Source organism: Diplotaxodon limnothrissa, linkage group LG3 (assembly GCF_057381915.1).
Source record: "Diplotaxodon limnothrissa isolate DT_005_m linkage group LG3, D_limnothrissa_male_GT1.1, whole genome shotgun sequence".
Taxonomy (NCBI): Eukaryota; Metazoa; Chordata; class Actinopteri; order Cichliformes; family Cichlidae; genus Diplotaxodon; species Diplotaxodon limnothrissa.
In genome coordinates, this window is record NC_140598.1 from 32,112,300 (window position 1) to 32,138,266 (window position 25,967).

Below are 25,967 nucleotides of genomic sequence, written 5' to 3' on the forward strand. Positions count from 1 at the left end.
GGCAGGGAATCAAATCCCGCAGTGCCAGACGTGTTCCGCTGCTGAAGCCAGTGCATGTCCAGGCCCGTCTGAAGTTTGCCAGAGAGCACATGGATGATACAGCAGAGGATTGGGAGAATGTCATGTGGTCAGATGAAACCAAAGTAGAACTTTTTGGTATAAACTCAACTCGTCGTGTTTGGAGGAAGAAGAATACTGAGTTGCATCCCAAGAACACCATACCTACTGTGAAGCATGGGGGTGGAAACATCATGCTATGGGGCTGTTTTTCTGCCAAGGGGACAGGTCGACTGATCCGTGTTAAGGACAGAATGAATGGGGCCATGTATCGTGAGATTTTGAGCCAAAACCTCCTTCCATCAGTGAGAACTTTGAAGATGAAACGAGGCTGGGTCTCCCAACATGACAATGATCCAAAACACACCGCCCGGGCAACAAAGGAGTGGCTCCGTAAGAAGCATTTGAAAGTCCTGGAGTGGCCTAGCCAGTCTCCAGACCTCAACCCCATAGAAAATCTGTGGCGGGAGTTGAAAGTCCGTGTTGCTCGGCGACAGCCCCAAAACATCACTGCTCTCGAGAAGATCTGCATGGAGGAATGGGCCAAAATACCAGCTACAGTGTGTGCAAACCTGGTAAAGATCTATAGTAAACGTTTGACCTCTGTTATTGCCAACAAAGGTTATGTTACAAAGTATTGAGTTGTATTTTTGTTATTGACCAAATACTTATTTTCCACTCTGATTTACGAATAAATTCTTTACAAATCCTACCATGTGGATTCATGGATTTTTTTTTCACATTCTGTCTCTCACAGTTGAAGTGTACCTCTGGTGCAAATTACTGACCTCTGTCATCATTTTAGGTGGGGGAACTTGCACAATCGGTGGCTGACTAAATACTTTTTTGCCCCACTGTAGCTTATCCCACATAACCTCTCCACTCTGCTATTTTAAATTTGTTTTATGTCTTACGCTTTAATGATCGTGTAAACTGCTTCCTTTTATGTTGCTTTTATTATTCCACCATGTACAGTGTCCATGAGTGTTCTGAACAGAGGCGGAGCCAGACATTTGAAACACCCGGGGCTTAGCCCTAAAGGGTAGTATGCATGTGGGATTTTTATTTATTTTTTTCATTTTGGGGGGGTGACAATCATCAAATCATCAAAATACAGTATTTACACACTCTTCAGATCACAACACAAACACTTTTTTAATTGTAACATCAAATCAGACTAAATGTTTCTTTTTTTAGATTGATAAATATAAAAAACATGTTTGTTAACTTTAAGAGTAACGAGAGAAATTGTCTGTATTTCTTAACTGTAAATGGCACCAAATTGTATTCAAAATTGAGCCACACTTATGGAGCTCCACGATTCTTTTTCTGGTGTTTTGGTTGACATCTCTTGATTTTCCTATTTCAAAGAAACAGGCTTTGTGTTTTGCCTTATATGCATCCACAGGTGTGCCACCAATTTACTCACATGGACTCTACTAACCTATCAGAAGCTTCTTCAGCTCAGAATGGAATCGTCTGGAGTTTTCTTATTAATTAACAATACACTTAGTGTACATGTACTCCTAAATTTGATGAAAGTGATAAAAAATAGACAGCTCTTTCTCTCTTTAACTAATTCAAAAGATATTTCAATATTTATTTATCCAAAACAGAACAAGTTTACTCTAAATTGATGTTCTACAGTAAAAAAATGTTCTTGTGTTTTCCCTAAAGTGTAAATATCTGGTTTAAACTGTGAATATACTGCTGTGTATTGAAATTCCTCTTGTTTTGCATAGAAATATGCTGAACAACATACAAACCATAATATATAAAATACTACCAGAGTTTTTTCTTTGAAAGAAGCCCCTTATGTCCATTCTTGTATATCAGTGCATTACTGAAACCGATTTATTTAGCCGTGGAGGGAAACAACTGAAAATATGAAATAAACACACATGTAAGCTAAGACTCTCTAAAGAAACAGCATTGTTGTTGTTCGGCTTTTCATTTCGCCATTTGTTGATTCACTTGAAGAGCAAGTAACGTAACATGGGTCAAGCGATCAGTTTGATATCAATCTTTCGTGATACACCGTCATATTTACATTATTTGTACAGTACGAATGATTTTCTTTGGTACCTGGTCGAGCTTCAGTTCTCCTCTGTCTGCCTGGCTCCGTTTCTCCAACAGCGCACTCGCAGGCAGCAGCTGCCCCGCCCACTTAGTGTCTGAGCTCGGATCATACCAATATTAGGGGGGATTTACGCACAGTTGTAAATTCCCACAGTGTGCACTATGTGCTTCGAATATTGTGTGTAGTTTTTTGTTTTATACAGTTGTCAGCCAGGCATCTAACTATGAAAAAATTACACTCCAAAAGACCCCGGGCTTCTGACAAAACAACCCGGGCTTAAGCCCAGTAAGCCACCCCCCGCTCCGCCACTGGTTCTGAAAGGCACTTTCAAATAAAATGTATTATTATTATTATTATTATTATACTAAATGTAACTAAATGTGCACTATAAGGCACACTTAAAATCTTTTAATTTTCACAAAAATTGACAGTGCACCTTATAATCCAGTACGGCTTATGTGTGAATTGTGGTGGTACTTACTAATCTGTCAAAAATGTTTTACTATGACTCTGATACGCTACGAAGCCACACCAATTAATTGTCAATTGTCGAAGCATTATGGCTGCCATAGTCAGGAACCTCGCGGAGTAATATGGGTCCAAAACTCTGTCTGCTTCAGATCCCAAAGACAAACGATCACGGTGGCATCACTGAGAGTTAAAAACTGTCTAAATTCTTTCATCTTTAATAAAAAGATCAGTGTTGCTGCTTTACCAGGTGTAACAATGAAGTTTAACATCCAGGCATTCATAAAAAACAAATTTAGTAAATTTAACCGAGTTTGAAATTAGCAGGAAGTTAGCTCGCTACCTTCCACCTAAACATGATATAGCATGTTCTGACTGAAAGATTTCTGAAAAAATTAAAACGTACAGCTCTGCTATCACTTTCAACATAAATGAAAACAAAAAACTACACAGCAGTGACATTTTTAGGGCTACTGAAGTAGGACTAGCTGGTATGCAATGATGTGTACGTGATCGCTAGCGATACAGCTATGTTAGCATAACATAAACACAGTGAAGCTGCAGGATGAATGCTAACTTTTTTCCAAACATTAACGAGAGGGTTCCCGATGGTTAGGGACAGATGCAATCGCATGGCAGGATGCTGTAAACGGACCAAAACTATATATATAACTATCCATCCACAATACGAGGTTAGTGATTAATATACTGCAACAACATGGGAATAGAGCAGCTGTGAGAGACTTCAATATTAATGAATGAATGGTACGGAAGTGGAGGAAGCAAGAAGAATGAGTTGAGTAAAGTTTGACTTATCTGACTGCTTTGTTTCACTTAATGCGCCTTGCAATCCGGTGTGCCTTGTGGTCCGAAAAATACGGTACTGCAAACTAAAGTCTGATTTTGCGTTATTTTAAATTAAGAAATAAGAATACATTACTTGAACTTTGTCACGATGGAACAGGGAGGACTCAGGCGCAGACTGAAAAATTACAGAAACTTAAATTTTATTTACACACTCCCGGTGCACTATATACAGGTGAGGGGAAAGGGTCCAAGGTTCCCAGGGGTACAGGGAAGAATCAGGAAACGTCCTCTCTCGCACAGCTCCACACGAACAGCACAATTCTCTTGGAATGGTCCTTTTCTCACACCCGCCACTCTCACTGCCGTACTCACAAATAGGCTTCGGTGTCCAAACTTCCAAACAGGGCACGAAGGATCTGCACACAGAGATGAGGAATTAACAATGAGAAGAGTACTCAAAATTGGCTTAGGCTAAAGTAGCACTGACGAGCGTTACTCAATAGTCCAGACGAGGTGCTCTCAATCACTAAGTAGTGAGAGCAAACGAGGTGAGGAGCCACAGGTGATTGCTTGCAGGTGGTGAAGGCCAGGGGCGGGAGCCCACAATGAGCTGCGCCCAGGCAGCGTGTAGAGAGTGAAAGGAGAGAGATGTACTACAATGTACTTCAGGCCCAGCAACACACTCAGACAAAAACTGGTTCTTCCCAAATGCAAGAACTCCAAAACACAAACTTAATAATGTAGTGTGTGCTGTACAGTGCAATGAGGAATGCTCAGATCTGAACATGTTCACATTTTGGACAGAGAGGACAAATGGTTTGAAAGAGGAGTGAAAGAAGCCATCTATGTCCACTGTGAGCGACCATCTTTGAACAGAGGCGGGGGTTTACGATACCAACTGTCTGCCATCTATAATCCAGTTCTGAGATCCCTTCCCAGACGCCTTAACGCCCACTCACATCCTGGGCCTTTTGACCCTAAGAAATTACATGATAGGGTGGGGCCAGGTTTCACAGCGAACTCACCCGAAACCTTGGCTTTTTTTTTCTTTACTATTTTTCAACAAACATCGGTTGAAGCTGTGTTCAGCTTACCACACCTTCTATCAGCTGCACGGAAGTAGCGGTCTACATAATTAATCTGGGTAAATGGCTGCAAGTAACTGTGCATATGATTTTAAAATTGCCAATTTATATTTGCATTTAAAGTTATGAAATATGATTCAACAGAATTGTTTGCGGTTGTTACAGTAAATAATATAGATTTTTCTACTCAGATTTTATGATTTTTGTATGATTTTAGATCAATTGTGTTAATACAGTATGTCAAAATGAAAACAACTGTAAATTCAGACACTTGAGGTTGTGCTGAAAAGGATGATACTAAACAAGACAAAGTAAATAGTTTTTAAAGGTGAAATGTAGAGGTAAAATCAAAAGTAGTTAAAATGTCCAGTTATAACCTTTTTTTTTTTTTTTTTTTTTTTTCCTTTTAAAATGACATCAGAAACAGCAGTATGCGACATTACGTGATGGCAGAGCTTCAGTTCATCCTTTGTCATTTTTTTTTTTTTTTTTTAATAAATAGGACAGGGGGAATGAATGAGAGAAAGAGGGGGAGAGAAAGAAAGAAAACCAAAGGGGAGAAGAGACGGTGAGAAGGGGGGGGACGAGAGAGAAAAAAAAAAAAAAAAAAAAAGAACTCCTGGGTCACCTGTATGGAGAAAAAAAAAAACAAACAAAAAAAAACAAACAGAGGAGACAGCAAACAACAAAGAGCAACATAATAATAGAGAAAACAAAGCACCATCACAATAAACTAGCTAGCCATAGATATCAATATTTACTAAATAATAAACGATATTGTGCAGCACGCAAGATAGACAGCGCACAGTGTGCTTTGAGGTAGCAGCCAAGAAAGCTTTAGTCCGCGTCTGTGAATACCCATGTGTGCATACCTGTGTGGATCAGCATGCTTGCATTCCAAAGGTTTCTCCATGTAATGATCTGCTAGGGAGTGTGGGGGGGCCACAGCCCCGTCCTCCAGGGTGTGAAGCGGGTATGGAGGAGATCAAAACTCCAGACATCCAGAGGCCCCCAGAACACAAGAGACCATGGAAGACCAACAGAGGGGCAGCCGCGCCACTGTTCCAGTAAGAGCTGAGGAGAGTCCCAGATGAGGGCTCGCCCAGCAGCCGCGGAGCAGAAGTCAGGGGGAGTTGCAGTGACGCGCCCGTGAGCTCCGCCGGCCCCCAGCTGCGCCTGAGTGACCGAGCCCCAGGCCGAGAGGCCGGGGGCACCCCACCTCCAAAGGGGCCCGAGCGAGCCCCAGGCCCCGACAAGCGGCCGCCAAGGAGTGAGCCGGTGTGTACCCGGACGCCCACCCCCAGACACAAAGAACCACCAACACACCGACACCTGAGGGAGTCCGCCACCGGCAGGGGAAGTGGTGGTGGGTGGAGATAGGCCTCCAAACCTTGGAGGGCCTGAGGTGTCCCCAGAGAGTTATAACCTTTTTAAAGTAACGCAATAGTTGCTTTTCAATTACTTTTAGAATCTTGTAACTCAGTTACTAACTCTGTTACTTTTGTGAAGATGTAACTAGTAACTATAATCAGAGATGGGCAGTACCGCGTTACTTGTAACGGTAATGCACAAACGGTAATTTGATTACTGTTACTTTCCCATAGGATCGCTGCGTTACTGCGTTTCTAAAACCGTGATTTTTTTGCGAGAATGTTTCATGACAGTGACGTAAGCGAGTGCAACAACAGCTGTGTGCAGATCAACAATGGATAATATATCGAGTGTGGGAGAGAGTATGAGCGTGCAGCGTTTAAAGCGTGGAAGTACTGACCTTACTTTGAGTTTGATTCCATAAAAAGTGACAAAAACATTAGCGTCCGTTGTGCGTGGGAAGAAAACTTCTTTTTACAGTGAAAACAAAATCCCTAAACTTCCAAGCAAGCACAGAGTGCGCAACCACATAATGGGAAATTCATGGATTCAAACTCGCGGATTCTTCCACTGACTGCTGCGGCACACCTGCACCAGGGCAAACCTCCGCCTACCCCACTCCTGTTTTACAGGTGAAAATAGAGCAAAAGGACCGCTAGTCTTTGGTTTTATTTATGTTCTGCCGTGTTTTACTTGCATCTATTTGAAAGAGTGAGTGTAAACACAAAAAATATTTTATTTTATGTGCTGGAATGTGCAGAAAATAGGTTTAAATGTTAAACTAATTTCTTCCACTCAGAGAATGGTGCATATAATTAATTTTTGCTTGATGCATAAAGTTAAAAGACTAAAACTAATAAAAGAAGTTTTAAAAAGAGACTTTTCCATTTGATTACATTTTGTATGATGGATTATGCAGAAAAAGTAGAATTGGGCTGAAAGATCTATCGCTTTATCACCTATTCAGGTTGTAAATCGTGTTTTTAAAAAGTAACTAAGTAATTAATTACTTTTGAAAATAAGTAATCAGTAAAGTAACAGGATTACTTTTTGGGGGAAGTAATCAGTAATTAGTTACTAAGTAATCAGTAACTAGTTACTGATTAATTTTTTCAAGTAACTTGCCCAGCACTGGTCTTCACACCTTGGCGTGGGGCCAGGTTTCACAATGAGCTCACCCAAAACCCTGGTTGATTGTGACCCACACCCGTTTTCACACCTTGGCTCATGTGATTAGGTAGAGGATCATTAGGGGGTTGATTGTCCCTCTTGGGGGATACTCCCACAGGTCTTAAATCTGGGACTCTCCACCGCTTGACCCTAGAACTGAAGAACCTTCTTGAATGTGAGGTCAAACGTCCTCAAGCAACTTAAAAAAGTCTAGACTCTTTTTCTTTCTGTGCCCTTGTTTATTTGTACCAGTTAAAAATCATGCAGCGCTATTTTGTAACAATTGTAGAATGAGAGGGGGGCCTGGCTAATTCCAGTCAAAAGAGAATTACAATAATCCAGACGACAGGTCACGAACACATGGATCAAAGTGTCTAGGTGGTTTCTAGGAGGGGGACTTAACCACAGGGTTGACATATGAGTCATGTTTAAGGCTGGGGTCTATTTTCACAACTAAATTGGTGATGCTGGACTTTTTATGCAGGACCAAAGAGGAAAGATCTAAAGTCATGACCTCTGTCTTTCTTCTTTTTTCATTAAAATTAAAAAGGTTGAGTGCCATCCACCATCTTTCTGTATTATACTTAAATTATGTGTGTTGTGTCTGCACCTCGCAGACCCCGCTGGTTCAAAGACTTATCACCCGTTAACAAAGCAAGACAAACAGCTTAACCGTTCTTTACTTGCTAGTAAGGGGAGTCTGGTCGGATCCTCAGAGCAGCACTTTTGCCCTCGACCTCAGACGACTCCAAAAGAACCAGCCTCCCCTGCAGCCTTTTATTCTCTCACACACAGTTTCCCAAACAGCCACTGTTAAACCTCCCTGTGGTGCGCCATAAAATGTCATTAAACTAAGGCACTGAGCATGTGTATGTAACTTCCTGATCACAAAGGATCATCTCCCCTCACCCTGTGTATGGCTTAACCCCTCTAATGGTACACAAGCACAGGTGAGGTCATAAATGGCAAGAAGTAAACATCCTCCCTAAATAAGGACAGAGAACCTTCACATAGGGTTTCTGCAGTTAAACTCGGGACAGAAAAGCGTCTTACAGAAGACGTTACAGGTCTGTGAGAGCCAGAGATTTTCCTTGTTTGAGGTGACCAAATACTTATTTTCCACCCTGATTTACGAATAAATTCTTTACAAATCCTACCATGTGGATTCATGGATTTTTTTTTCACATTCTGTCTCTCACAGTTGAAGTGTACCTCTGGTGCAAATTACTGACCTCTGTCATCATTTTAGGTGGGGGAACTTGCACAATCGGTGGCTGACTAAATACTTTTTTGCCCCACTGTAGCTTATCCCACATAACCTCTCCACTCTGCTATTTTAAATTTGTTTTATGTCTTACGCTTTAATGATCGTGTAAACTGCTTCCTTTTATGTTGCTTTTATTATTCCACCATGTACAGTGTCCATGAGTGTTCTGAACAGAGGCGGAGCCAGACATTTGAAACACCCGGGGCTTAGCCCTAAAGGGTAGTATGCATGTGGGATTTTTATTTATTTTTTTCATTTTGGGGGGGTGACAATCATCAAATCATCAAAATACAGTATTTACACACTCTTCAGATCACAACACAAACACTTTTTTAATTGTAACATCAAATCAGACTAAATGTTTCTTTTTTTAGATTGATAAATATAAAAAACATGTTTGTTAACTTTAAGAGTAACGAGAGAAATTGTCTGTATTTCTTAACTGTAAATGGCACCAAATTGTATTCAAAATTGAGCCACACTTATGGAGCTCCACGATTCTTTTTCTGGTGTTTTGGTTGACATCTCTTGATTTTCCTATTTCAAAGAAACAGGCTTTGTGTTTTGCCTTATATGCATCCACAGGTGTGCCACCAATTTACTCACATGGACTCTACTAACCTATCAGAAGCTTCTTCAGCTCAGAATGGAATCGTCTGGAGTTTTCTTATTAATTAACAATACACTTAGTGTACATGTACTCCTAAATTTGATGAAAGTGATAAAAAATAGACAGCTCTTTCTCTCTTTAACTAATTCAAAAGATATTTCAATATTTATTTATCCAAAACAGAACAAGTTTACTCTAAATTGATGTTCTACAGTAAAAAAATGTTCTTGTGTTTTCCCTAAAGTGTAAATATCTGGTTTAAACTGTGAATATACTGCTGTGTATTGAAATTCCTCTTGTTTTGCATAGAAATATGCTGAACAACATACAAACCATAATATATAAAATACTACCAGAGTTTTTTCTTTGAAAGAAGCCCCTTATGTCCATTCTTGTATATCAGTGCATTACTGAAACCGATTTATTTAGCCGTGGAGGGAAACAACTGAAAATATGAAATAAACACACATGTAAGCTAAGACTCTCTAAAGAAACAGCATTGTTGTTGTTCGGCTTTTCATTTCGCCATTTGTTGATTCACTTGAAGAGCAAGTAACGTAACATGGGTCAAGCGATCAGTTTGATATCAATCTTTCGTGATACACCGTCATATTTACATTATTTGTACAGTACGAATGATTTTCTTTGGTACCTGGTCGAGCTTCAGTTCTCCTCTGTCTGCCTGGCTCCGTTTCTCCAACAGCGCACTCGCAGGCAGCAGCTGCCCCGCCCACTTAGTGTCTGAGCTCGGATCATACCAATATTAGGGGGGATTTACGCACAGTTGTAAATTCCCACAGTGTGCACTATGTGCTTCGAATATTGTGTGTAGTTTTTTGTTTTATACAGTTGTCAGCCAGGCATCTAACTATGAAAAAATTACACTCCAAAAGACCCCGGGCTTCTGACAAAACAACCCGGGCTTAAGCCCAGTAAGCCACCCCCCGCTCCGCCACTGGTTCTGAAAGGCACTTTCAAATAAAATGTATTATTATTATTATTATTATTATACTAAATGTAACTAAATGTGCACTATAAGGCACACTTAAAATCTTTTAATTTTCACAAAAATTGACAGTGCACCTTATAATCCAGTACGGCTTATGTGTGAATTGTGGTGGTACTTACTAATCTGTCAAAAATGTTTTACTATGACTCTGATACGCTACGAAGCCACACCAATTAATTGTCAATTGTCGAAGCATTATGGCTGCCATAGTCAGGAACCTCGCGGAGTAATATGGGTCCAAAACTCTGTCTGCTTCAGATCCCAAAGACAAACGATCACGGTGGCATCACTGAGAGTTAAAAACTGTCTAAATTCTTTCATCTTTAATAAAAAGATCAGTGTTGCTGCTTTACCAGGTGTAACAATGAAGTTTAACATCCAGGCATTCATAAAAAACAAATTTAGTAAATTTAACCGAGTTTGAAATTAGCAGGAAGTTAGCTCGCTACCTTCCACCTAAACATGATATAGCATGTTCTGACTGAAAGATTTCTGAAAAAATTAAAACGTACAGCTCTGCTATCACTTTCAACATAAATGAAAACAAAAAACTACACAGCAGTGACATTTTTAGGGCTACTGAAGTAGGACTAGCTGGTATGCAATGATGTGTACGTGATCGCTAGCGATACAGCTATGTTAGCATAACATAAACACAGTGAAGCTGCAGGATGAATGCTAACTTTTTTCCAAACATTAACGAGAGGGTTCCCGATGGTTAGGGACAGATGCAATCGCATGGCAGGATGCTGTAAACGGACCAAAACTATATATATAACTATCCATCCACAATACGAGGTTAGTGATTAATATACTGCAACAACATGGGAATAGAGCAGCTGTGAGAGACTTCAATATTAATGAATGAATGGTACGGAAGTGGAGGAAGCAAGAAGAATGAGTTGAGTAAAGTTTGACTTATCTGACTGCTTTGTTTCACTTAATGCGCCTTGCAATCCGGTGTGCCTTGTGGTCCGAAAAATACGGTACTGCAAACTAAAGTCTGATTTTGCGTTATTTTAAATTAAGAAATAAGAATACATTACTTGAACTTTGTCACGATGGAACAGGGAGGACTCAGGCGCAGACTGAAAAATTACAGAAACTTAAATTTTATTTACACACTCCCGGTGCACTATATACAGGTGAGGGGAAAGGGTCCAAGGTTCCCAGGGGTACAGGGAAGAATCAGGAAACGTCCTCTCTCGCACAGCTCCACACGAACAGCACAATTCTCTTGGAATGGTCCTTTTCTCACACCCGCCACTCTCACTGCCGTACTCACAAATAGGCTTCGGTGTCCAAACTTCCAAACAGGGCACGAAGGATCTGCACACAGAGATGAGGAATTAACAATGAGAAGAGTACTCAAAATTGGCTTAGGCTAAAGTAGCACTGACGAGCGTTACTCAATAGTCCAGACGAGGTGCTCTCAATCACTAAGTAGTGAGAGCAAACGAGGTGAGGAGCCACAGGTGATTGCTTGCAGGTGGTGAAGGCCAGGGGCGGGAGCCCACAATGAGCTGCGCCCAGGCAGCGTGTAGAGAGTGAAAGGAGAGAGATGTACTACAATGTACTTCAGGCCCAGCAACACACTCAGACAAAAACTGGTTCTTCCCAAATGCAAGAACTCCAAAACACAAACTTAATAATGTAGTGTGTGCTGTACAGTGCAATGAGGAATGCTCAGATCTGAACATGTTCACATTTTGGACAGAGAGGACAAATGGTTTGAAAGAGGAGTGAAAGAAGCCATCTATGTCCACTGTGAGCGACCATCTTTGAACAAAGGCGGGGGTTTACGATACCAACTGTCTGCCATCTATAATCCAGTTCTGAGATCCCTTCCCAGACGCCTTAACGCCCACTCACATCCTGGGCCTTTTGACCCTAAGAAATTACATGATAGGGTGGGGCCAGGTTTCACAGCGAACTCACCCGAAACCTTGGCTTTTTTTTTCTTTACTATTTTTCAACAAACATCGGTTGAAGCTGTGTTCAGCTTACCACACCTTCTATCAGCTGCACGGAAGTAGCGGTCTACATAATTAATCTGGGTAAATGGCTGCAAGTAACTGTGCATATGATTTTAAAATTGCCAATTTATATTTGCATTTAAAGTTATGAAATATGATTCAACAGAATTGTTTGCGGTTGTTACAGTAAATAATATAGATTTTTCTACTCAGATTTTATGATTTTTGTATGATTTTAGATCAATTGTGTTAATACAGTATGTCAAAATGAAAACAACTGTAAATTCAGACACTTGAGGTTGTGCTGAAAAGGATGATACTAAACAAGACAAAGTAAATAGTTTTTAAAGGTGAAATGTAGAGGTAAAATCAAAAGTAGTTAAAATGTCCAGTTATAACCTTTTTTTTTTTTTTTTTTTTTTTTCCTTTTAAAATGACATCAGAAACAGCAGTATGCGACATTACGTGATGGCAGAGCTTCAGTTCATCCTTTGTCATTTTTTTTTTTTTTTTTTAATAAATAGGACAGGGGGAATGAATGAGAGAAAGAGGGGGAGAGAAAGAAAGAAAACCAAAGGGGAGAAGAGACGGTGAGAAGGGGGGGGACGAGAGAGAAAAAAAAAAAAAAAAAAAAAGAACTCCTGGGTCACCTGTATGGAGAAAAAAAAAAACAAACAAAAAAAAACAAACAGAGGAGACAGCAAACAACAAAGAGCAACATAATAATAGAGAAAACAAAGCACCATCACAATAAACTAGCTAGCCATAGATATCAATATTTACTAAATAATAAACGATATTGTGCAGCACGCAAGATAGACAGCGCACAGTGTGCTTTGAGGTAGCAGCCAAGAAAGCTTTAGTCCGCGTCTGTGAATACCCATGTGTGCATACCTGTGTGGATCAGCATGCTTGCATTCCAAAGGTTTCTCCATGTAATGATCTGCTAGGGAGTGTGGGGGGGCCACAGCCCCGTCCTCCAGGGTGTGAAGCGGGTATGGAGGAGATCAAAACTCCAGACATCCAGAGGCCCCCAGAACACAAGAGACCATGGAAGACCAACAGAGGGGCAGCCGCGCCACTGTTCCAGTAAGAGCTGAGGAGAGTCCCAGATGAGGGCTCGCCCAGCAGCCGCGGAGCAGAAGTCAGGGGGAGTTGCAGTGACGCGCCCGTGAGCTCCGCCGGCCCCCAGCTGCGCCTGAGTGACCGAGCCCCAGGCCGAGAGGCCGGGGGCACCCCACCTCCAAAGGGGCCCGAGCGAGCCCCAGGCCCCGACAAGCGGCCGCCAAGGAGTGAGCCGGTGTGTACCCGGACGCCCACCCCCAGACACAAAGAACCACCAACACACCGACACCTGAGGGAGTCCGCCACCGGCAGGGGAAGTGGTGGTGGGTGGAGATAGGCCTCCAAACCTTGGAGGGCCTGAGGTGTCCCCAGAGAGTTATAACCTTTTTAAAGTAACGCAATAGTTGCTTTTCAATTACTTTTAGAATCTTGTAACTCAGTTACTAACTCTGTTACTTTTGTGAAGATGTAACTAGTAACTATAATCAGAGATGGGCAGTACCGCGTTACTTGTAACGGTAATGCACAAACGGTAATTTGATTACTGTTACTTTCCCATAGGATCGCTGCGTTACTGCGTTTCTAAAACCGTGATTTTTTTGCGAGAATGTTTCATGACAGTGACGTAAGCGAGTGCAACAACAGCTGTGTGCAGATCAACAATGGATAATATATCGAGTGTGGGAGAGAGTATGAGCGTGCAGCGTTTAAAGCGTGGAAGTACTGACCTTACTTTGAGTTTGATTCCATAAAAAGTGACAAAAACATTAGCGTCCGTTGTGCGTGGGAAGAAAACTTCTTTTTACAGTGAAAACAAAATCCCTAAACTTCCAAGCAAGCACAGAGTGCGCAACCACATAATGGGAAATTCATGGATTCAAACTCGCGGATTCTTCCACTGACTGCTGCGGCACACCTGCACCAGGGCAAACCTCCGCCTACCCCACTCCTGTTTTACAGGTGAAAATAGAGCAAAAGGACCGCTAGTCTTTGGTTTTATTTATGTTCTGCCGTGTTTTACTTGCATCTATTTGAAAGAGTGAGTGTAAACACAAAAAATATTTTATTTTATGTGCTGGAATGTGCAGAAAATAGGTTTAAATGTTAAACTAATTTCTTCCACTCAGAGAATGGTGCATATAATTAATTTTTGCTTGATGCATAAAGTTAAAAGACTAAAACTAATAAAAGAAGTTTTAAAAAGAGACTTTTCCATTTGATTACATTTTGTATGATGGATTATGCAGAAAAAGTAGAATTGGGCTGAAAGATCTATCGCTTTATCACCTATTCAGGTTGTAAATCGTGTTTTTAAAAAGTAACTAAGTAATTAATTACTTTTGAAAATAAGTAATCAGTAAAGTAACAGGATTACTTTTTGGGGGAAGTAATCAGTAATTAGTTACTAAGTAATCAGTAACTAGTTACTGATTAATTTTTTCAAGTAACTTGCCCAGCACTGGTCTTCACACCTTGGCGTGGGGCCAGGTTTCACAATGAGCTCACCCAAAACCCTGGTTGATTGTGACCCACACCCGTTTTCACACCTTGGCTCATGTGATTAGGTAGAGGATCATTAGGGGGTTGATTGTCCCTCTTGGGGGATACTCCCACAGGTCTTAAATCTGGGACTCTCCACCGCTTGACCCTAGAACTGAAGAACCTTCTTGAATGTGAGGTCAAACGTCCTCAAGCAACTTAAAAAAGTCTAGACTCTTTTTCTTTCTGTGCCCTTGTTTATTTGTACCAGTTAAAAATCATGCAGCGCTATTTTGTAACAATTGTAGAATGAGAGGGGGGCCTGGCTAATTCCAGTCAAAAGAGAATTACAATAATCCAGACGACAGGTCACGAACACATGGATCAAAGTGTCTAGGTGGTTTCTAGGAGGGGGACTTAACCACAGGGTTGACATATGAGTCATGTTTAAGGCTGGGGTCTATTTTCACAACTAAATTGGTGATGCTGGACTTTTTATGCAGGACCAAAGAGGAAAGATCTAAAGTCATGACCTCTGTCTTTCTTCTTTTTTCATTAAAATTAAAAAGGTTGAGTGCCATCCACCATCTTTCTGTATTATACTTAAATTATGTGTGTTGTGTCTGCACCTCGCAGACCCCGCTGGTTCAAAGACTTATCACCCGTTAACAAAGCAAGACAAACAGCTTAACCGTTCTTTACTTGCTAGTAAGGGGAGTCTGGTCGGATCCTCAGAGCAGCACTTTTGCCCTCGACCTCAGACGACTCCAAAAGAACCAGCCTCCCCTGCAGCCTTTTATTCTCTCACACACAGTTTCCCAAACAGCCACTGTTAAACCTCCCTGTGGTGCGCCATAAAATGTCATTAAACTAAGGCACTGAGCATGTGTATGTAACTTCCTGATCACAAAGGATCATCTCCCCTCACCCTGTGTATGGCTTAACCCCTCTAATGGTACACAAGCACAGGTGAGGTCATAAATGGCAAGAAGTAAACATCCTCCCTAAATAAGGACAGAGAACCTTCACATAGGGTTTCTGCAGTTAAACTCGGGACAGAAAAGCGTCTTACAGAAGACGTTACAGGTCTGTGAGAGCCAGAGATTTTCCTTGTTTGAGGTGACCAAATACTTATTTTCCACCCTGATTTACGAATAAATTCTTTACAAATCCTACCATGTGGATTCATGGATTTTTTTTTCACATTCTGTCTCTCACAGTTGAAGTGTACCTCTGGTGCAAATTACTGACCTCTGTCATCATTTTAGGTGGGGGAACTTGCACAATCGGTGGCTGACTAAATACTTTTTTGCCCCACTGTAGCTTATCCCACATAACCTCTCCACTCTGCTATTTTAAATTTGTTTTATGTCTTACGCTTTAATGATCGTGTAAACTGCTTCCTTTTATGTTGCTTTTATTATTCCACCATGTACAGTGTCCATGAGTGTTCTGAACAGAGGCGGAGCCAGACATTTGAAACACCCGGGGCTTAGCCCTAAAGGGTAGTATGCATGTGGGATTTTTATTTATTTTTTTCATTTTGGGGGGGTGACAATCATCAAATCATCAAAATACAGTATTTACACACTCTTCAGATCACAACACAAACACTTTTTTAATTGTAACATCAAATCAGACTAAATGTTTCTTTTTTTAGATTGATAAATATAAAAAACATGTTTGTTAACTTTAAGAGTAACGAGAGAAATTGTCTGTATTTCTTAACTGTAAATGGCACCAAATTGTATTCAAAATTGAGCCACACTTATGGAGCTCCACGATTCTTTTTCTGGTGTTTTGGTTGACATCTCTTGATTTTCCTATTTCAAAGAAACAGGCTTTGTGTTTTGCCTTATATGCATCCACAGGTGTGCCACCAATTTACTCACATGGACTCTACTAACCTATCAGAAGCTTCTTCAGCTCAGAATGGAATCGTCTGGAGTTTTCTTATTAATTAACAATACACTTAGTGTACATGTACTCCTAAATTTGATGAAAGTGATAAAAAATAGACAGCTCTTTCTCTCTTTAACTAATTCAAAAGATATTTCAATATTTATTTATCCAAAACAGAACAAGTTTACTCTAAATTGATGTTCTACAGTAAAAAAATGTTCTTGTGTTTTCCCTAAAGTGTAAATATCTGGTTTAAACTGTGAATATACTGCTGTGTATTGAAATTCCTCTTGTTTTGCATAGAAATATGCTGAACAACATACAAACCATAATATATAAAATACTACCAGAGTTTTTTCTTTGAAAGAAGCCCCTTATGTCCATTCTTGTATATCAGTGCATTACTGAAACCGATTTATTTAGCCGTGGAGGGAAACAACTGAAAATATGAAATAAACACACATGTAAGCTAAGACTCTCTAAAGAAACAGCATTGTTGTTGTTCGGCTTTTCATTTCGCCATTTGTTGATTCACTTGAAGAGCAAGTAACGTAACATGGGTCAAGCGATCAGTTTGATATCAATCTTTCGTGATACACCGTCATATTTACATTATTTGTACAGTACGAATGATTTTCTTTGGTACCTGGTCGAGCTTCAGTTCTCCTCTGTCTGCCTGGCTCCGTTTCTCCAACAGCGCACTCGCAGGCAGCAGCTGCCCCGCCCACTTAGTGTCTGAGCTCGGATCATACCAATATTAGGGGGGATTTACGCACAGTTGTAAATTCCCACAGTGTGCACTATGTGCTTCGAATATTGTGTGTAGTTTTTTGTTTTATACAGTTGTCAGCCAGGCATCTAACTATGAAAAAATTACACTCCAAAAGACCCCGGGCTTCTGACAAAACAACCCGGGCTTAAGCCCAGTAAGCCACCCCCCGCTCCGCCACTGGTTCTGAAAGGCACTTTCAAATAAAATGTATTATTATTATTATTATTATTATACTAAATGTAACTAAATGTGCACTATAAGGCACACTTAAAATCTTTTAATTTTCACAAAAATTGACAGTGCACCTTATAATCCAGTACGGCTTATGTGTGAATTGTGGTGGTACTTACTAATCTGTCAAAAATGTTTTACTATGACTCTGATACGCTACGAAGCCACACCAATTAATTGTCAATTGTCGAAGCATTATGGCTGCCATAGTCAGGAACCTCGCGGAGTAATATGGGTCCAAAACTCTGTCTGCTTCAGATCCCAAAGACAAACGATCACGGTGGCATCACTGAGAGTTAAAAACTGTCTAAATTCTTTCATCTTTAATAAAAAGATCAGTGTTGCTGCTTTACCAGGTGTAACAATGAAGTTTAACATCCAGGCATTCATAAAAAACAAATTTAGTAAATTTAACCGAGTTTGAAATTAGCAGGAAGTTAGCTCGCTACCTTCCACCTAAACATGATATAGCATGTTCTGACTGAAAGATTTCTGAAAAAATTAAAACGTACAGCTCTGCTATCACTTTCAACATAAATGAAAACAAAAAACTACACAGCAGTGACATTTTTAGGGCTACTGAAGTAGGACTAGCTGGTATGCAATGATGTGTACGTGATCGCTAGCGATACAGCTATGTTAGCATAACATAAACACAGTGAAGCTGCAGGATGAATGCTAACTTTTTTCCAAACATTAACGAGAGGGTTCCCGATGGTTAGGGACAGATGCAATCGCATGGCAGGATGCTGTAAACGGACCAAAACTATATATATAACTATCCATCCACAATACGAGGTTAGTGATTAATATACTGCAACAACATGGGAATAGAGCAGCTGTGAGAGACTTCAATATTAATGAATGAATGGTACGGAAGTGGAGGAAGCAAGAAGAATGAGTTGAGTAAAGTTTGACTTATCTGACTGCTTTGTTTCACTTAATGCGCCTTGCAATCCGGTGTGCCTTGTGGTCCGAAAAATACGGTACTGCAAACTAAAGTCTGATTTTGCGTTATTTTAAATTAAGAAATAAGAATACATTACTTGAACTTTGTCACGATGGAACAGGGAGGACTCAGGCGCAGACTGAAAAATTACAGAAACTTAAATTTTATTTACACACTCCCGGTGCACTATATACAGGTGAGGGGAAAGGGTCCAAGGTTCCCAGGGGTACAGGGAAGAATCAGGAAACGTCCTCTCTCGCACAGCTCCACACGAACAGCACAATTCTCTTGGAATGGTCCTTTTCTCACACCCGCCACTCTCACTGCCGTACTCACAAATAGGCTTCGGTGTCCAAACTTCCAAACAGGGCACGAAGGATCTGCACACAGAGATGAGGAATTAACAATGAGAAGAGTACTCAAAATTGGCTTAGGCTAAAGTAGCACTGACGAGCGTTACTCAATAGTCCAGACGAGGTGCTCTCAATCACTAAGTAGTGAGAGCAAACGAGGTGAGGAGCCACAGGTGATTGCTTGCAGGTGGTGAAGGCCAGGGGCGGGAGCCCACAATGAGCTGCGCCCAGGCAGCGTGTAGAGAGTGAAAGGAGAGAGATGTACTACAATGTACTTCAGGCCCAGCAACACACTCAGACAAAAACTGGTTCTTCCCAAATGCAAGAACTCCAAAACACAAACTTAATAATGTAGTGTGTGCTGTACAGTGCAATGAGGAATGCTCAGATCTGAACATGTTCACATTTTGGACAGAGAGGACAAATGGTTTGAAAGAGGAGTGAAAGAAGCCATCTATGTCCACTGTGAGCGACCATCTTTGAACAGAGGCGGGGGTTTACGATACCAACTGTCTGCCATCTATAATCCAGTTCTGAGATCCCTTCCCAGACGCCTTAACGCCCACTCACATCCTGGGCCTTTTGACCCTAAGAAATTACATGATAGGGTGGGGCCAGGTTTCACAGCGAACTCACCCGAAACCTTGGCTTTTTTTTTCTTTACTATTTTTCAACAAACATCGGTTGAAGCTGTGTTCAGCTTACCACACCTTCTATCAGCTGCACGGAAGTAGCGGTCTACATAATTAATCTGGGTAAATGGCTGCAAGTAACTGTGCATATGATTTTAAAATTGCCAATTTATATTTGCATTTAAAGTTATGAAATATGATTCAACAGAATTGTTTGCGGTTGTTACAGTAAATAATATAGATTTTTCTACTCAGATTTTATGATTTTTGTATGATTTTAGATCAATTGTGTTAATACAGTATGTCAAAATGAAAACAACTGTAAATTCAGACACTTGAGGTTGTGCTGAAAAGGATGATACTAAACAAGACAAAGTAAATAGTTTTTAAAGGTGAAATGTAGAGGTAAAATCAAAAGTAGTTAAAATGTCCAGTTATAACCTTTTTTTTTTTTTTTTTTTTTTTTCCTTTTAAAATGACATCAGAAACAGCAGTATGCGACATTACGTGATGGCAGAGCTTCAGTTCATCCTTTGTCATTTTTTTTTTTTTTTTTTAATAAATAGGACAGGGGGAATGAATGAGAGAAAGAGGGGGAGAGAAAGAAAGAAAACCAAAGGGGAGAAGAGACGGTGAGAAGGGGGGGGACGAGAGAGAAAAAAAAAAAAAAAAAAAAAGAACTCCTGGGTCACCTGTATGGAGAAAAAAAAAAACAAACAAAAAAAAACAAACAGAGGAGACAGCAAACAACAAAGAGCAACATAATAATAGAGAAAACAAAGCACCATCACAATAAACTAGCTAGCCATAGATATCAATATTTACTAAATAATAAACGATATTGTGCAGCACGCAAGATAGACAGCGCACAGTGTGCTTTGAGGTAGCAGCCAAGAAAGCTTTAGTCCGCGTCTGTGAATACCCATGTGTGCATACCTGTGTGGATCAGCATGCTTGCATTCCAAAGGTTTCTCCATGTAATGATCTGCTAGGGAGTGTGGGGGGGCCACAGCCCCGTCCTCCAGGGTGTGAAGCGGGTATGGAGGAGATCAAAACTCCAGACATCCAGAGGCCCCCAGAACACAAGAGACCATGGAAGACCAACAGAGGGGCAGCCGCGCCACTGTTCCAGTAAGAGCTGAGGAGAGTCCCAGATGAGGGCTCGCCCAGCAGCCGCGGAGCAGAAGTCAGGGGGAGTTGCAGTGACGCGCCCGTGAGCTCCGCCGGCCCCCAGCTGCGCCTGAGTGACCGAGCCCCAGGCCGAGAGGCCGGGGGCACCCCACCTCCAAAGGGGCCCGAGCGAGCCCCAGGCCCCGACAAGCGGCCGCCAAGGAGTGAGCCGGTGTGTACCCGGACGCCCACCCCCAGACACAAAGAACCACCAACACACCGACACCTGAGGGAGTCCGCCACCGGCAGGGGAAGTGGTGGTGGGTGGAGATAGGCCTCCAAACCTTGGAGGGCCTGAGGTGTCCCCAGAGAGTTATAACCTTTTTAAAGTAACGCAATAGTTGCTTTTCAATTACTTTTAGAATCTTGTAACTCAGTTACTAACTCTGTTACTTTTGTGAAGATGTAACTAGTAACTATAATCAGAGATGGGCAGTACCGCGTTACTTGTAACGGTAATGCACAAACGGTAATTTGATTACTGTTACTTTCCCATAGGATCGCTGCGTTACTGCGTTTCTAAAACCGTGATTTTTTTGCGAGAATGTTTCATGACAGTGACGTAAGCGAGTGCAACAACAGCTGTGTGCAGATCAACAATGGATAATATATCGAGTGTGGGAGAGAGTATGAGCGTGCAGCGTTTAAAGCGTGGAAGTACTGACCTTACTTTGAGTTTGATTCCATAAAAAGTGACAAAAACATTAGCGTCCGTTGTGCGTGGGAAGAAAACTTCTTTTTACAGTGAAAACAAAATCCCTAAACTTCCAAGCAAGCACAGAGTGCGCAACCACATAATGGGAAATTCATGGATTCAAACTCGCGGATTCTTCCACTGACTGCTGCGGCACACCTGCACCAGGGCAAACCTCCGCCTACCCCACTCCTGTTTTACAGGTGAAAATAGAGCAAAAGGACCGCTAGTCTTTGGTTTTATTTATGTTCTGCCGTGTTTTACTTGCATCTATTTGAAAGAGTGAGTGTAAACACAAAAAATATTTTATTTTATGTGCTGGAATGTGCAGAAAATAGGTTTAAATGTTAAACTAATTTCTTCCACTCAGAGAATGGTGCATATAATTAATTTTTGCTTGATGCATAAAGTTAAAAGACTAAAACTAATAAAAGAAGTTTTAAAAAGAGACTTTTCCATTTGATTACATTTTGTATGATGGATTATGCAGAAAAAGTAGAATTGGGCTGAAAGATCTATCGCTTTATCACCTATTCAGGTTGTAAATCGTGTTTTTAAAAAGTAACTAAGTAATTAATTACTTTTGAAAATAAGTAATCAGTAAAGTAACAGGATTACTTTTTGGGGGAAGTAATCAGTAATTAGTTACTAAGTAATCAGTAACTAGTTACTGATTAATTTTTTCAAGTAACTTGCCCAGCACTGGTCTTCACACCTTGGCGTGGGGCCAGGTTTCACAATGAGCTCACCCAAAACCCTGGTTGATTGTGACCCACACCCGTTTTCACACCTTGGCTCATGTGATTAGGTAGAGGATCATTAGGGGGTTGATTGTCCCTCTTGGGGGATACTCCCACAGGTCTTAAATCTGGGACTCTCCACCGCTTGACCCTAGAACTGAAGAACCTTCTTGAATGTGAGGTCAAACGTCCTCAAGCAACTTAAAAAAGTCTAGACTCTTTTTCTTTCTGTGCCCTTGTTTATTTGTACCAGTTAAAAATCATGCAGCGCTATTTTGTAACAATTGTAGAATGAGAGGGGGGCCTGGCTAATTCCAGTCAAAAGAGAATTACAATAATCCAGACGACAGGTCACGAACACATGGATCAAAGTGTCTAGGTGGTTTCTAGGAGGGGGACTTAACCACAGGGTTGACATATGAGTCATGTTTAAGGCTGGGGTCTATTTTCACAACTAAATTGGTGATGCTGGACTTTTTATGCAGGACCAAAGAGGAAAGATCTAAAGTCATGACCTCTGTCTTTCTTCTTTTTTCATTAAAATTAAAAAGGTTGAGTGCCATCCACCATCTTTCTGTATTATACTTAAATTATGTGTGTTGTGTCTGCACCTCGCAGACCCCGCTGGTTCAAAGACTTATCACCCGTTAACAAAGCAAGACAAACAGCTTAACCGTTCTTTACTTGCTAGTAAGGGGAGTCTGGTCGGATCCTCAGAGCAGCACTTTTGCCCTCGACCTCAGACGACTCCAAAAGAACCAGCCTCCCCTGCAGCCTTTTATTCTCTCACACACAGTTTCCCAAACAGCCACTGTTAAACCTCCCTGTGGTGCGCCATAAAATGTCATTAAACTAAGGCACTGAGCATGTGTATGTAACTTCCTGATCACAAAGGATCATCTCCCCTCACCCTGTGTATGGCTTAACCCCTCTAATGGTACACAAGCACAGGTGAGGTCATAAATGGCAAGAAGTAAACATCCTCCCTAAATAAGGACAGAGAACCTTCACATAGGGTTTCTGCAGTTAAACACTATAACCAATTACCCCCCCCCCCCCCCCCCCCCCCCCCCCCCCCCCACCTAGATGTAGGCCGGGAGGAGGATGGAAACAGAAGAATGTTGTTGATCATACAGTTTGAACCAAGGCTTACAAATTTAAGTAGAACAATGACAACTATTATCAAAATTAACCTAACAATGTGACTTCAGCACAGATGGAAGATAAAAACACCTGATCACAGATGATTATTTTATTCTCATTAATGTTTTTGTTTTTTTTTTGTTTTTTTATCTGTGGTACAGCTGTAATCTCCTGAGGGAGGCGCCCTTCTCCTCCTGTAACAGTGACATTGACCCAGAGCCCTACATAACCGCCTGCACCGACACTTTGTGTAAATATCCTGCAGTGGACGGACTCAACTGTCAGTTCCTGAAGGCCTACGCCAGAGCCTGCAGTCTACACAACCTCGCTCTGGATGGCTGGACATCAAAGACCGGCTGCTGTAAGACCTTAATAAGCTCTCCTTTGTTAAAGACCTGAACTGTGGATTTTTAGAGCTCCCATGTTTTCAGGATAATACATCAGTGTGTTCCTCTGTAGCCTCTGAGGCCTTCTGTCAGGACAGGACCTGCAGCGATCACGAGTTTTGCGGTCAGAAGACGGTCGGTGGTGACACTCGCTGCTTCTGTCGGGACATTTTTGCCTCCAAGTACCAAGCAAACAACTCTTTTGGTACGACAGCTGTGACATCATCATGAAAACAGGGCTGAATGATGGAGGAAAACCTCTAACTGTGATTTTTCTGACTGATATTGTGATGTTCAGGTGATCCAACGGTCTGCATGCAGGACTCTGCTTCAGTCACTCTGGTCGGTTGTCTCCTGGAGGACAAAGACATCAACTACTCTGCCTTACACCTCAACGACCCGACCTGCAGGGGTCAGGTGGACGAGCTCACCCACATGGTGACCTTCAGCTTCAACAGCAGCAATAGCTGTGGGACGGTGGTCACGGTGGGTTTCATCTCCTCCTCTTTACCTTCTACAAGCAGCCAAACATCTTCCAGCATCTGCTGAGCTTCTCCTGCTCTGCTGCAGTTTGGGATCTTTCTGTGAGATCAGCTTCACCTCTGAGCTCTGTGGCTTCTCATCATGTTGACGATCTGTGAAGTTCATACACAGAAGCATCAGAGTAGGAGTTTGATTCAGTACAGGAAGAAACTCTCTAATATTTGTGCTGTGTCAAAATAATGTGACTTCATTTGATGTGCTCGACTCGTCTGCGTGACACGAGCGGTCAATGGCAGAGACAGAAAGGAGACTAAAGCTGTTGTTGTTGCTTTTAAGAACAAAGTGAATGAGTTTGATGTTTTTGACGTGTCTATTTAGCAGATTGTTTCTGATGAAATCTGTGATTATAATCACTGATAAGATGTCATAAACATTGGACCAAAAATACAAGGACACTTTCTTAACTTCATACTTCTGAGTTAGAGGTCCATCATCTTCAAAGTTCTGATGTTCTCAGATTAAAATCACTGTAAAGAGACTGAAAATAAAGTTAACTTGGCTTCATGTGTCTGTGCAAATAAAGCAAACAGAGCATGATTTACATTCACTTTTTCTAATTGAACAAAAAATGATTCAGTGCACTTTGGGATTAATGAACTGAACTGAATAGACAAATGTTAACAGTCAGTAGCAACTTGTGATTTTGTGACTCTGCAGACCAACAACAGCCAAGTGATCTACAAAAACACCATCATGACCCAGAACAGCTCCTCTGACATCATCACTCGTCACGACCAAGTCTACATCGACTTCTCCTGCGTCCAAACTCAGCCGGACATCAAGACTGCCACCTTCAGGATCAGAGACAGGTGTGTGGTTGAATTACTTTAAGATGTGAAGCTTCTCATGAGGTTTGTGGGTCAGAGAAAGCTGAAGTGTGTTTGTGTTCTGCAGCTCTGTGATCCAGCACATCACATCTGGAGTTTGGGATTACACTCTCACCATGTGTGCAACCACTGATGTTGGTCACACACAAGCTGCGCAGTCCAGCACTGAAGTGCAGCTGATCCAGAAGATCAGGGTGCAGCTGAAGACTGATGGGCTGGATGGCGACGTGGTCATCGTGGTGACCGACTCCTGCTGGGCAACTGACCAGCCATCAACTAACAGCACTCCGAGATACGACCTGATCATAAATGGGTGAGACAGACTCAGAGAGTCATGTGGTTTTGATCTCTCTCATGGACTCCTGAACAAAGTGTGTTTTCCTGTCTGTGAGCAGCTGTGCCAACCCTGCTGACCAGACGGTGCAGGTGGAGGACAACGGACTGGGAACCTCCAACTACTTCTCCTTCAGTATGTTCCAGTTTACTGGTAGCTCTGGTGAAGTTTTCCTGCACTGCGAACTGCACCTGTGCCCCAAACAGAACAACTGTGTCCCGGTACAGCTTTGTTACCAAACACATCACACACAATCAAATGTATCTCTCTTCTGTTACGATCATTAAACAGATTATTTTCACTTATTCTTGTTTCTATTCTGACACAAAAGCTCAAATGTTCTCAGCAGATTCAGTTCTGAATGAAAGGATCAGTGTTGATCTTCTAAAGTCTGGACTTTGTCTCTCTTTGTCTTTAGACTTGTCCTGCAGGTGCTCGCAGACGCAGATCTGCCAGGTCCAAATATGAAGGTGAAGCCTTCATCAGCATGGCCTGGACTCATTAGGTGAGACACAGTCTGCTGTTTTAATAGTGCTGAGAAGTGTTTGTATACAAAGTTCTGATTGTTAGTGGTGTAGCAAACATGTTTCCCACAGAGAAATGTCTCCATTCAATTTAAGAGAAAGATATTCTCTGAGTTCCTACCAATGAAATTGTTTCCAACTGTCTTCGTGTAATAAATTTAATGTACTGCCAAGTGAGTGAAAAGCCCTGGCTTAAGGTAAATGTCCATCTCAATACCAACGATAAACATTTAAGAGAAGGAAGTGACACCACAGAGAGGATGAAGGGTTGTTCAGCAGTCACAGTGGGGTCTGGTTTATCTTCTCAGGTGGTTTCCACGGTG

The 25,967-nt window shown here is 41.5% G+C and overlaps 1 protein-coding gene across 1 annotated transcript in view; it reads left to right on the forward strand.

Annotated features, from left to right (window-relative positions):
* The window catches only part of LOC146635410 (alpha-tectorin-like), a 35,706-nt gene extending 10,081 nt beyond the window's left edge, over positions 1-25,625 (forward strand). Inside the window, exons 6-12 of the mRNA XM_085346993.1 lie at positions 23,192-23,391; positions 23,490-23,621; positions 23,715-23,902; positions 24,617-24,768; positions 24,854-25,099; positions 25,182-25,341; positions 25,539-25,625. Coding sequence (XP_085203119.1) covers positions 23,192-23,391; positions 23,490-23,621; positions 23,715-23,902; positions 24,617-24,768; positions 24,854-25,099; positions 25,182-25,341; positions 25,539-25,625 — 1,165 coding nt within the window. The remainder of the gene's footprint in view (positions 1-23,191; positions 23,392-23,489; positions 23,622-23,714; positions 23,903-24,616; positions 24,769-24,853; positions 25,100-25,181; positions 25,342-25,538) is intronic.
* The last annotated feature ends 342 nt before the right edge of the window (positions 25,626-25,967 follow it).